This window comes from Pithys albifrons, chromosome 9 (assembly GCF_047495875.1).
Source record: "Pithys albifrons albifrons isolate INPA30051 chromosome 9, PitAlb_v1, whole genome shotgun sequence".
NCBI classification, from domain to species: Eukaryota; Metazoa; Chordata; class Aves; order Passeriformes; family Thamnophilidae; genus Pithys; species Pithys albifrons.
Window position 1 is genome coordinate 6,359,065 of NC_092466.1, and position 13,277 is coordinate 6,372,341.

General features: G+C 43.4%; 1 protein-coding gene across 2 annotated transcripts in view; it reads right to left on the reverse strand.

Moving 5' to 3' along the window:
• The window catches only part of GRK5 (G protein-coupled receptor kinase 5), a 162,428-nt gene that overhangs the window by 88,270 nt on the left and 60,881 nt on the right, over positions 1-13,277 (reverse strand). For both annotated transcript variants that reach the window (XM_071563031.1, XM_071563033.1), the window contains exon 2: positions 5,894-5,989. In XM_071563031.1, coding sequence (XP_071419132.1) covers positions 5,894-5,989 — 96 coding nt within the window. The remainder of the gene's footprint in view (positions 1-5,893; positions 5,990-13,277) is intronic.

The window sequence follows — 13,277 nt, forward strand, 5'->3', positions numbered from 1 at the left end:
TTGCCCCTGCCAAGGTAATACTTAATGGATTAAGTCTTGTGAAATACATTCTGTAAATAGAATGTGGACTGAGAACATTTCAACTCATTTCCCCTGTGTCCCCTTCCCGTCCTGGAAGCTGTCAGGCACAAGCAGGCTGCAAGAAGCCTGTTCTCCCAGTGTTAGTCTTGAGTCTCACTAGATGCATAAAACAGCTTGTTTTTCACATACTTTCTGTGATGGCATTAAAAAAAAAATTGAAAGAAAAAAACCCCATTCTCAATTCCACCCATTGCTCAAAATTGGATACAGCTAATCTTGCAAGGGCACCAAACATTGCTCTATTTGTCCACATTAGAGCACTAGAAACCCATGTTTATGATGGAATTATAGTTGAATCTGAAGGATTTTAAAGAAAGGAACTGAACCAACTGTGGGTTTGTAAACAAACAATATGGTTTTGACGTCAGCCATATCATTTCATGTGCTGGAACAGTTTCTATCACGTGGTCAGTTCCTGCCCCTGCAGAGTATCTAATTTAATTTAGATGTATTCATGATATGGGACAGGACGTCAAATCCAAGAAACTAGAGGGCAACTCTGAAGGCAAGGTCTATGCTGGAAAGATTACATAAACTGTGCTTTGAGGGAGCAACAGAGACCTCTTGGCTCAAGGAAGAGAGAGGAAAGTTCTGCCTACTGCAGAAGGAAAGAAAGTGAGGGGAAGGGAAGTGTATGGAATGGGCACTGTCAAGGGGAAGGACTTTCCTCTTTAGAAATGAAATGGTTTGAGACTTTTTTCTGCATTAACATTATCCAAAAAAATTTGCATAACTTTTTCCAGAGCAATAAATCTCATCCACAGCTTTCAGCAGTCCTTCCAACTTTGTTTGTAGTCCTTCTTGAGTTCCCCTCTCTCTGCTCTTTCTGTACTAGTCCTGCAGGCTCTTAGGCGATGCAGGAACACCAGCAAGGCATCCCTTTGTTATTGCTGACAGAGACTGAAATGTCTCTTATATTATGGTATCTAAGGGAAAACTACTTTTCACTCAGACCATGATTTTGGTTGCTGGAAAAAACCCACCTGATGTCAACTAAATTTAATGGGATGCCCTGTGTAGATAGGAAATTCATTGTGAGTCTATGTGTTTATCAGCTTGGGCCTCAAATTACATTAATTTCTTTACAAACATATTTTCAGTAACAGTATAACAACGATACAGCATGTTGTATTTTTTCCTTATTTTTTTTGACTAGACAGCATTTTCTGTTTCACTGACTCCAGTTCCCCAGGTGTGCAGAAAACCCAGTGCCTCCCAGAGGTGGTGTGGAGCTCTGTGCTGGGTGCTCAGCTCTGCCTGTATGCTCACACACATCACCAGCACCTTCCCAATACAGCTACCCTTATGCCTACACACTTGGAAAGAAAACAGGACACAATTTCCCTTGCTGTCATTTCAGGCCATGGAATTCTGACTTCTTGTTGAAAAACTATTTCCAATAAAAATGTAAGTTTTTTTCCAACAGAAGCTGATGCTTTCTACAAAACAAATATTTCTCAAAAACTTTAATTAAACTCCAGTTCTAGCCAAAAACATGAGACCAGCTTAAGTGCAGTGTTCAGACCAATACTACAAGACAATCACAGAAGTTACAACCAGCTGAGCTTGGTTATTTACAGTGGAAGGCACACTACAGTTCCTTCCTTTGATCTATTTGTTGGCTTCAGGATTATATTTACCAACTTTGCTTTTTAATCACTGCAAACATCAGAGGTGAAGAACTTGGTGGTGAGAAAATGGGCTACTGCTTTGTGTTTTTGAGCAGGCTGGTCTTTGATGCCTCTTTTGCAGTTTCAGTGCCTGAACTTTGTGACAGCACCACTCAGTCTCAGACCCTGGGATCTGCCTGTGGACTGTATTTTGTTGCTACATCCCCATTCCCTCTGTATCCACTTGGTCTGTCACCATTCCCAGATGGAGCTGGGCAGGGTCCTACACAGGCACGTTATCAATGAACATTGATAGGCTGCATTGTCACTTCATCTCTCAGGCACAGCTTCCCTTGTGAGCAAGCCTGGAAAATCATCCTTTGCTTTTCCAAGACTCTTCACCCATGTCTGCAGTGCAGGCAAACCTCTGAAGCCAAGGAACCCAAGAATCACTGGTGGGAATTCCTGAAAGATGTCCCAGCACTGTGGAGCAGAGCAGGAGGCCCCAGCTACCTTTAAATGAGATAACCTGGGGAAAGCAGCAGACTTTCTGCCACAGGATGGAGCTCAGAGCAGCTGCAAAGCATTTCTAGGAAGCTGGATAAATACTCAGGCATCTCTGTGTCACTGATGTCCACACTGCTGCTCCCTGAGTGCCACACCACCCATGCTGGCAGCTCAGAAAACCCACTGCAGAGCCTGCACCTTCCATGTGCCTCCAAAGCAACAGAAAAAAAGTCATGTAGGTGAAGGCCTTGATCAGGTCTGAAAAAGTACAATACCCAAAAAAAGTGAGGGCGGGAGAAAAAGAACCAGCTATTGTAAAAAGTGAGCTTGTGAACTCTGTGGCTTCAATTTTGTCCCAGTTACTCTGTTCACCATCTCTACAAAGTGTTTCTCACACAAGTGTATTTTTAACAATGCTGCAAAGAACCTGCCATCATTGGAAGCTCAAGCTACTTTTATCTTGGATATATAGAATGCAAACGTCATGTAAGAGGTTAAATGGCTTAGAAAGGATTTTTATTCTCTTTTTAAACCAAGAATGGAAAAATTAGTACTAATGTATTAATTAAAATTAGTATTAATCTTCCTGACTGTGAAATCTCACTAAATATAAATATTTAACAAGAGTGCTATCTTGAGCACAATACACAACCAGAAAGTGATTCACTGAAGGAGTTAAAAGTTTTCTGCAATAATGCAACAAATTACTCTATGCAACAAACACAGGCACACTCTGTGGCAGTTTCTCCACAAGCTTCAATCTATGGGGGAGAAAAAAACCCCTTGATTTATTATATAGCAGTTGGACAGTTGTGAAAGAAAATTTGCCAAAGACCAGAATAATCAACTCTTTGACCCAAGCAGGTTTTTTTTTTTTTTATGGAAGTAAAAAGCACAGAATGGGTCTGAGGAAAATAAATAAAAATTCCACACTTTTAACCAAGAGAACCTTTTGCGTCATTCAGAAATATTTACAGACATCCAGAATCTTTTATCATCCAAACAACACTCTAGCCATTAAAATTACAACTTTTTCTTATACTTTTGTTTACTGATGGCCTTAAAACTAACAGGTATCTCAAACTTGTGGCATCTCTTTGTGCAGAGTCAAATGCAGGAACTTTTAAAGCTGCTTCTGATTAATTTTCCTCTTCCCTTGAACCATCTCTCTTTAGCTAAGATACCATCCATGAGCTTTAAAGACAGCAGAACCCCATCTACCAGCAGCATCCATCACATGAGTCATGGTAAGTAGTGTCTCAAACATCAGTTTTCACAGCTTGAAAGGACTTCTAATGCCAATATGGAAATTTTCCAACCTCCAAAGGGCTGGCTGTTTTAATACAATTAAATAAGCCAGGAAGAGGCTGTAAATGGAAACATACATTAGGCATTCATAGTACACAAGTCCCTCTCAGCCCAGTAAAGGTATTAGTGTAGCATCCCTGCTCCACTTGCCTATTTAATTAGCACACAATGAGGGCCACTGAATTTCCCTGCAAAAGGTGTTGCGTACTTTGGACAAAAAAGAAAAGAGAAAAGAAGTTGCTTTTAAGTGCAATCCAAAAAAATAGCTCTTTGGCTAAATGACACTTTTAATAAAGATGTTTCCAGTGTTTGTTTATTTATCAAAAAGCACTGTTTCTCTCTGGTGTTTTGATTTTTATTTCTGTGCACAAGAAGGAGGGGAAAAAAGGGTTTTACTAAGCAAGTCTTTCAGTAAGACACCAGATGATGGATAGTCAAACACAGAGTCTCCTGTAAACACAGAGGTAACCAAAAGGTATGAACTGACTCATAATTGTGTCAACACAGGTCGCAGACCCTTGGTTTATTTCAGCCTTCCTGTTTTTCACAGATTTCTTTTCACACTACACTATTTTTTTAAGACACAGACTCTTTTCAGTACCCCTTAGCGGGGTGCAAAAGCACACACGTTTTTACACTGAAATGTGGGCATCTGCACACACATGGAGGCTGCACTGCCACAATTACAACAGCAGCATTTTCCACCCGTTGCTTAGGGCTGCATTAAACTATGCTCTGCAGTCTGTGCCCAGTCTAAATCAAAAAATCCATCCCATCCCTGCTTCCAGCCTTTCCCTGGAGGCTCTTGGGAAGCATCCAGAAAAGAGTAGTATGACGAAACCTCAATAGCCTAGTGCTCCAGTTCATGCAACACTCTTAAGACTCAGTGTGATTTTCTTTTTAACCAAAGTGGCAAGATTCTGTCTGACCAAAAGTGCTGGGAGGTGGACCTGTGGCAAAGAGGTCTGTGATGAGCAGAACCTGCCCATATTTGTCTTGATCTCTAAACAAACTGAATTAGGCTGTAGCCTTTCTCTTGTATAAAATTTAGAATCATACAATCATGGTTTGGGTTGGAAGGCTGGAAAGATCTCCTAGTTCAAATCCTCCTGCCTTGAGCATGGATCTTCCACTTAAAGTCCCATCCAACCTGGCCTTGGAGGAAAAAGCCTTTCTGGGCTCTCTGTTTTGTTATTAGCATTGACTAGTGGGTTAAGAAATTGTTAAACAAACAAACAAATAACCCCCCCAAAAAACCCCAAGCAAACAAACAAAAGGTCAGAAATAGCATTTCAGAAACCTAAATCATTGACATGCTTAAAACTACTCACTTTAGGATACTACACCTTTGTAAAGAGCAGCATGTTACTTGAGACAATTTTCCCTGTAAAAACCAAGGCTGATAGAACAACAGGAAGAATTCCCTTTGCAAACTACAACATATTAATTCAGATTTGCTTCCAGCAGGTTCTATACCTTCAGAAATTGGTCAGGGTTTGTGTGTTTGTCGAGTGGCCATAAACTGGGGAAAACCTACAATCTTTTCTCCTTCCACTCCTCTTTTCTTTACCTTCTTTTAGCTCTACAGCAGAAGATGAGGGAAGAGAATTTTACTGAAGTAGACCATGAAAAGGCTTTCAAAACATTCCACATATTTTCTCTGCATAAACATTCTGTGAATTTCTAAGGTAAATAGTGCCAGGGCACTGTCACTCAGACCCCAGGAGTTCACCCAAGTTAGACAAATTATGCTGCCTGTTATCTCAGTTGTTACAGATTCTTGCCTCTCATTCATTCCTTGCCAGTGGCTGCATTTTATGTGTAGGGGGGAAAAAGAGTCTCAAATTCTGAAGTTAACCTCTTGTGGAGAGACCAGTAATGCTGGGCTCTCCAGAGGAATAAGCAGAAGGAATGCCTTATTTGCCAAGGCAGCAGCCAAAAAAATGCTCAAATTTGGCAGGTATGAGCAGGAGAAATGCAGTGCTATGGAAATGGTCATTGCAAGCTCCCTTCCAAATCTGCAGTGTTTGGCCCACATCAATAAAACAAATTATGTTCAGAAAAGTTTAACATGTCCTATAAAAAACCTACATAAAGCAGTGTTGTGGTTGTGGTTTGAATAGAGGATGGTGCTGCTGAGCAAATCTGTCTGGCAGAGCTAGTGCCTGTTGCTTCAACCATCATAGCCAGACTATAATTAATACCAACCTTCAACTACAATCACCAAGTCTCACTTCCTCCCTGATAAAGAGCTCCTTATTAGAAGGGAATGCAGGATGTGAGGAGTGGATTCATTTCTGAATGCCTTTTTCCAGCCTCGTTGGTCCTGGTAAGTAGGTACTGACTTTTATTTATGCAACATTTCCAAGGAAGGGAAAAGCTCTTACCTATGGTTCTTCGGAGATCTTCACACTGGCTAATGTGAGGGAATTTCAAGATTTCCTTCCACTTTTTGCTTTTGCCTTTGCGTTTCCCTCCACCCCCTGCAGAGAAAGAAATATCAGGATTAGATTGCTTTAGGGGACACAGTCACATCCAGAGATCCCCAGTCCAGTCACAGTTCCTATGGATATCACTCAAAATTAAAGCTGAGACACCGTGGGATCGTGCACAGGTAGATGCCTGGATGTGTCCAAAGCCAGGCTGAATGGGCCCTGACCAACCTGGTCATTGGAAAATGTCCCTACCTATGGCAATGGGGTTGGATCATGATAAGCTTCAAGGTCCTTTCCAACCCAAATCATTCTATGATTCTATTATACAGATAAGTCTGAGCTTGTTTGGCCTTAAAACAGACCAAGGAGGTGGCATCTGGCAGAAGATCACATTGCTAGAAGTTGGCAGTTGAGGCTTGTGGCCCACCAAGTCCAGTTGAGGTGACAGTCCTCAACCAAGCATCTCCCATGTCACCTCTGCTCCAATCAACAGCCATTTCACACAAGTCAAATAATCCTGTAAAATTACAGCTCGCACCTTTTCAACATGGATACACCCCTTCTGAAATCAGGATAAGCCCTGATTGCATCCCAAAAGAAGTACTGGAAACTGAAGACTAAAATTCAATTCTCACCATCCCCTCCTACCTCTCACGTTACATGCACTGCCAAAACGGAATTACTGCTGGTGTTACACACTCTGCTGCTTCCACAGGAGAACAGGAGGAGAAAATTAATATAATAGTCTCATGAGGAAAACATCTCTTACTGGTTCTTTTCCCCTCTTCTCACTCCTCCTTGAGATTTCCTGAACTGCCCTCAAGGTGCATGACTCAGCTGGTTCCCTTCAGCTCTGCCTGAATGAGGTCTGAGACCCTCAGCCTTTCCATGACGATGAGTCTCTCTCATCCCTCCATGAATACTTTGCTGCATACAGCTCTGGCATCTCTAGGTGCCCACCTGAGCTTCCCAGGGGGATGCCTTCTGCACTGGACTTTCCATCAAACCCTGCTTTGCTCCTCTCTGGGATCACTGGGTAACACAGCCTGTGGGCTGGGCTCCCTCAGCCCGAGCCAACCTAATGCAGGCTGACACACTGGGTCTGCTCTTCCCCAGTGTCTGCCAGATCAGCACCCAGATTTGAAGCAGCTCAGCCTAGGAGGGTATTTTCAGATTTTTCTTGATTTTTTGCTTGTTTTACTGTCACTGGGCACTTCTTTAGTCTACCTTTCACCTGGGATCCTCTTTCATGCTCCCACAATTTTTATGTTGCCACAGCACATTACTGCAGAGGGCAGGAGGTCTGGTGGGGTGCTGGGAGTTTATTCCCACCTCATTTATGTGCCTGTTCTGCTTAGAGAGGCTGTGCAGCCAATGAAGAAAGAATATCCCTCTGGACATGATAACCCAGACACAGACTGGGATTCTCCAAGTCACTGGATTTACTGTAATTCAGTCCCTGCACACAAAATCTGATTCACTTGAGTCTATTTTACATGCACTGGCACATGGAATGACTAATTCAGAGCTGAGTTAGTTTTGCAGAGAGACTGGTAGAGTCACAAAGGCAGACTGAGGGTGTATTAGGTCCTACATGACAATGCAGGAGAAATGAGGAGAGCATTGGCTCAAAAGGTAGCAGACCACCACAGAGGAAACATGAGCCTCAGAAAAAATTGCCAAGTACTGCTCTCTGTGGGCTGTTTCTGATCACAAAGAACCTTTGGCAAAGAAGTACTTCTTTTGCATCTCACCTTTTATTCCTTTGCTTTCAGTGGCCAATGGTTCTCCCACCACAGTCTGCCTTGAATTATTTTAAACTTCTTATTGACAGGAACTGATTACATTTCTGCAGTAGAGCAGAGATATCTGCACTAGCCATAAAGGAACAAGCTTGTTTAGACTATTAGAAGTACAGCTCTTATACCCTTTCCACGAATTAGACTCCAGCAAAGCACAGGGAGCAGTGACTGCCTCCACACTATGCACTATTTTATGCGACACCGATGTACCCTTTGGGCCTGTAATGAGTTCTGCTCCCACCTCCCCTCTCCAGTGCATCCCAAACACTGCTGCTGAAGTCAGTTCCTTTCCCATCCCTCCAGCCACACCATCAGAGAGGATGTCTTGCTCTCTTGGTCTTGTATGCTGAAGGTCTTAGGTATGCTACCAGGTGCTGAGAAGCATTTTGTAGGCTGGGGTGAGCACTGTGATCATCCATCCCCCAGTTCCTGGGGCACATGGCTCTGCTCTGGCTGCCAGTGACCACAGAGATTGGATTCAACAACTTAAAGGGTCCTCATTGGGTTTCATCTCCCCAAAAGTTCACTCCTGCAATCCTGCTCAGCAGCTTCTTTATGCCAGGCCACCATCTCCAGTTGCCCCTATTCTCCTTCTCATCAGGGGCATCTTCCTTCGTGCTCCTGCCCTTATACCTCACCACACTGTACTTACACCTCTCTGCACCCTCCCTTCACACACTTCTCTGGGGAATGATCCTTCCACCAGGAATTCCCTCTTCCTTCTCTCTGCCAGTCATTCTCCTTGGCTGCATTTTCTCTCTAAATTATTGCTTCATGTTTTTCCTCACACCCATTTATCTTGGAATCATGGAATACACTGAGTTGGAAGGGAACTACAAGAATCCTTGAGTCCAACTCCTGGCCCTGTGCAGGACCATCCCCAAGGGTCACACCATGTGCCTGAGAGTATCATCTGCTCCTTGGGCTGTGTCAGGTTTGGTGGTGTGACCACTGCCCTGGGGAGCCTGTTCAACGCTCGACCACCCTCTGGGGGAGGAACCTTTTTCAGATATCCAACCTAAACTTCCCCTGACTCAGCTTCATGGTGTTTTCTCAAGTCCTGTTGAGAGTGAAGAGATCAGTACCTGCCTCTCTGCTGCCTCTCATAAGGATGTTGGAGATCCCAGTGAGGTCTCCCCTCAGTCTCCTCTTCTCCAGCTAAACAGACCAAGTGCCCACAGCTGCTCCTCACATGGCTTCCCCTCCAGGCCCTTCACCACCCTCGTGGTGCTCCTTTGGACACTCTCAAATAGCTTAATGCCTTTCTTCATAGTGTGGTACCCAAAACTGCCACAATATTCAAGGTGAGGCCACCCCAGTGAAGAGCAGAGCAGGACAATCACCTCCCTTGAGTGTCTGGCTGTGCCTGATGCACCCCAAGAGATGGTTGGCCCTTCTGGCTGCCCAGAACCTTTGTAAACTCAGTTCTGTGCACTGATATCAGACCTCCACGGGAACTAAATGAATTACATACATATTTCCTAGCACTAAGGGAGGGATGGGAAGGAAGGCAAAAGCAAGGAGGGAGGGAAACTGCTGGGCTGGTGTCAGAACAGAATGATCCCCCTTTGACAGTTACAGAGTTTGAATCTGGATTTCTGGATCCCTTCCTCAGGCTGTCAGCTTCTAGAATAGCTCATCCACCTCCACATACATGTGCCCCTCTTTTCTGGCTGCTGCCTCAGCCACTGCAGGGACCCACTCTGCCCTTATCAAGGATCAGACAGACAGGGGTGCTGCAGCAGGACAGGCAGGAGCTCTCTGCTCTAGGGATATGCAGCTGCTTGGGCAGCAGTGCCTGCTCAAACAGTATTTCCAAACATTTCTGGGCATAGGAGGAAGTGGGAGTAAGCCAGATGAAAGCATCCTTTAGGGTGGATCTGCTCAGCACTGGGACAACTTCAGCCACTGAAGGTCTACCCTCTAGGCCCAAGCACTGGAGATAGAAGAGCACACCTGTTTCTCCAGCCATCTTTACAGCAGTCCTCACAAAATGGTTGCACCTTTAGCAGCATCAAGCAGTGCAGACCATTGCAAAACAGCTCTAAATGACAGCTCTGAGGTTTGTGCAGGGCTGAAATGAATCTGCTAAGATGAACCAGAACATTTTTAAAATCCATTCGATGTAAAATATATATTGATATGTTTACATTGGATGATGTATTTCCGACATTAAATTTCCATCAGAACTGGAGAAGGGCTCTGTGGTCCCCTGCTACAGCCGTGATCGATGCAGCCAGCATGTTCTCCTCTCTTTCGTGGCTATCCTCCAAAAATAAGCAGCCTTGCCTGATGAATCATTTGCTCTTAGCTGAGCGTGAAGGAGCGTTACTGCTTTGCCTGTGACGTCTTTATGTTAAAGATTCTGATCAAGTGCTTTAATCGACCTGACCTTTCCGCTCTCAGCTTTTCTTGTGGAGCCAGCAGTGTTTGCTGGCTCCAAACCTTAATTCTGGGGGGTTTGAAGGACATAATGCAGTGAGACAGCTGAGACAGAGTAATTGTCTAACAGAGCTAAAAGCTAAAGGGGGAGGTTTTTCGGAATAGGTCAGTCATTGTGCAGGTTGCAGAGGGAAGCTTTTCACACATTGCCTTGATTGCTGCCTTCACACCACCTATTCTGTACAGGATTTGCAATCTTCAAGGCAGCTTCTCAGGGCAAGACTTGACAGGCATGCCATGTTTTAGGTGTGAGTTCCATCATGTGGGGTTGGAGGGTCTGACTGCTTTAAAATCTTGGTTTGCTGCTGCTGACAAAAGGTGAGCTGCCAGCAACAGCAGGAAATCTCCGCCCCGCTCCTTGCATGCACTTTACAACTCAGCATTTGCAAACTGAGGGTTGAAGCTAACTCTCTAACATGTCAACCAGTCCTACAGGAAACAAAAGCATTTGCTCTACATCTTACCTACTGAAAAATACATGGCTTTTTTCACATCATCTTGTGATGCCACATGGCAAATCTAGCTCTGATCTCTGCCTGCAAGGAGAGACATAACCAGAGGCACACATGTAAAACATTTGCAAGCAGGAGCTACCTTTAGCCTAAAGTGCCAACTTCTTTTCACTGCATTATTCAGAATATACTTACTCTTCTAACACTGACAGGAGACAGGAACATACCTGCCCACTATTAAGCCACTGAGATATTAAGTGGCTTGTTCAAAATTGCATGAGAAATCAGAGATATAGGAAGGAGCTGAAGAAACCAAGGCACTGGGCCTGTTAATCCTGTCAAAGACAGCATCAAGCCATGCTCCTGCTCTGCTGATTAAAGACATTTCACAACACAGAGTAAACCATGTTGTTGGGTGAATTCATTCCAGCATCATGGCTGTAGAATATTCCATTCATGCCTCATGCCACCCTGCAAAGTGGCTTTTCAGCGTGGCTAAGCTGGCCTCCTACTGTTCTGTTCTTCCTCAAATTGATAAGCCAGAATTACACCCCGTGCTTCCAGGCCTGGCTAACCCAAGACAGCCCAAAATTTCAATGCCTTCAACTGTATTAACTGCAATCTAGTTAATCCAGTTTAGGTGAACTATCCACAGATCACTGAAGGATGACTGCAGCTTGTGTCTTCCATTTGGCAACAGTAGCTGGGCTGTCATCCAAGGCCTTCCCACTGAGAGTACAGAGGTCTGTATGCTTGGAATGCCAGACCTGGATTACACAGCACGTGAAGCAGTGAAATGAACTCCAAAATGCATTAAAAGTCAAAAAATAATGGCTAGTGTCCTATTTCCACTCAACAGATATTTATGTTTCCTCTCCTTTTCCTCTTGCCAGCTTTTCTTTGCTCACTGTCTCCCATCAAGGCGTTTGCAGGTATATGGCATATATGGAGTTGCCAAATATACCATATATTTATTAGGATAAAATATTAAGATATACAAAGATTAAGGTCTGTCCAGTACAGGACAGACTGCAGGCAGCTTCAGAGTAAGATCTTGGAAAGATGCTACTAAAATATTTGAAAAGCAGGAATTTTCTTTCCTATTTTGTTAATTAATAAAGTAAATAACAAAATATGAAGGTGCTTCCAAACAATTTTGTCTTCTTTTAAAGAACCCATGCTACTGAAATTGAGGCTGTTCAAACGATCCTGGTGAATGCCCTGAACTGCTGGATGCCTGCATGCCTCATGTGGGCAGGACTCCCAAAGATTGAGTGTATTTGTGAAGGAAAAGGATACTAATTTTAATCTGCTTATTTTCCTAGAGGACATCTTCCTAATGAGACAGCATGAATAAAACTTATCAGCCCATTGTTTTCCCCTAGGAATTTTTCATGTCTAACACATCTAGCCTCCAAGGCAAAGAGATTCACCCTTATTAGATCTGCTTTACATGGAAGTTCTCCCAGTTCATTATTCTTCTTTCATATTAGTCCCACCTATGCTCAGCTGTACCAGCAAATAAAGGCAGTTTGTTTTCAACGAATGAAAGACACTGCTTGCTCTCTGCCCTTCATCCTGCCCTCCTCCTCTGAGAAAGCAGGAAAAAACCCCAGGAACCCTGTTTTATTCTTACAAGATCTCAGGTGATACTTCTGACTAACCTGTGCTTAAAACAAGCACTTACAAGACCATTAGGAACCTCTTTATGGATCCCCTTCTATTTCAGCTCAAGGAAAATGAGCAGAGTATGAGAGTTGGATTTTCAAAAGCAGACAGGTGTCCACCATCCACTGGGATCCACTGCCTCTGACAACCAGTCTCTGGAGGCTCTATTTTAAAAGGTACAATAAGAAGTCCACAACAAGCCTTCAGAAGAGAATCATGTTTCACAGCTCCTCTTAGGGATGCCAATCTGCCTTTATCTCCCACAGCCTCCTTTGATGAACGCGGCTCTGAACAGTCACAGCCCATGATAAGAGTTTTGTGCCCACCTTCCCCGCTGCCACAGCATGTTTGCTCATAAACCATCTGCATGTTCCTACAAATACCTAAGCCTGACAACCACTGTGCAAAACATCCCATTGCTTTTTGGAAATGAACAGCAGATGTATTTCATGTATAAGCCTTCAGAACCACAGAGATGGGAATTTCATAAGCAAAAACACAAGTTTCTCTCCAGCAGAGTCAGGATGGCTTTGCTATCTGGTTACCAGAGGAAAAATATTTTGTGTACAACTGGCATCTAAAGTCCTATTAACATTGGCTTGCAGAAGTCACTGTTCATAAACAAACACTTATTGCAGGAATATCTACCTGTGATTTAAATAAGAAGTCTAATAATGCTGTAAGTACGGATAAGTGGCTGAAACATAACTTAAACAACACATTTTATATGTTAATAACAACACATTTTATATGTTAATAATAATAATATGCTTTTAAGCCAAGGGATTAGTCTTTGAAGATTGATCCTCAAGGCTTAACTATCCTATGTCAGGCCATTTTGGTACTACTCTGGGAATATAAAGAAGTCTTTACATAAGCTACCTTTATGCCTGGTCAGAGCACATTGAAAGGATCCTCACTAAACTGAAAAAACAGGCCTTTAGTTTTTTCTGTTAGTCTTGGGTAGGCATC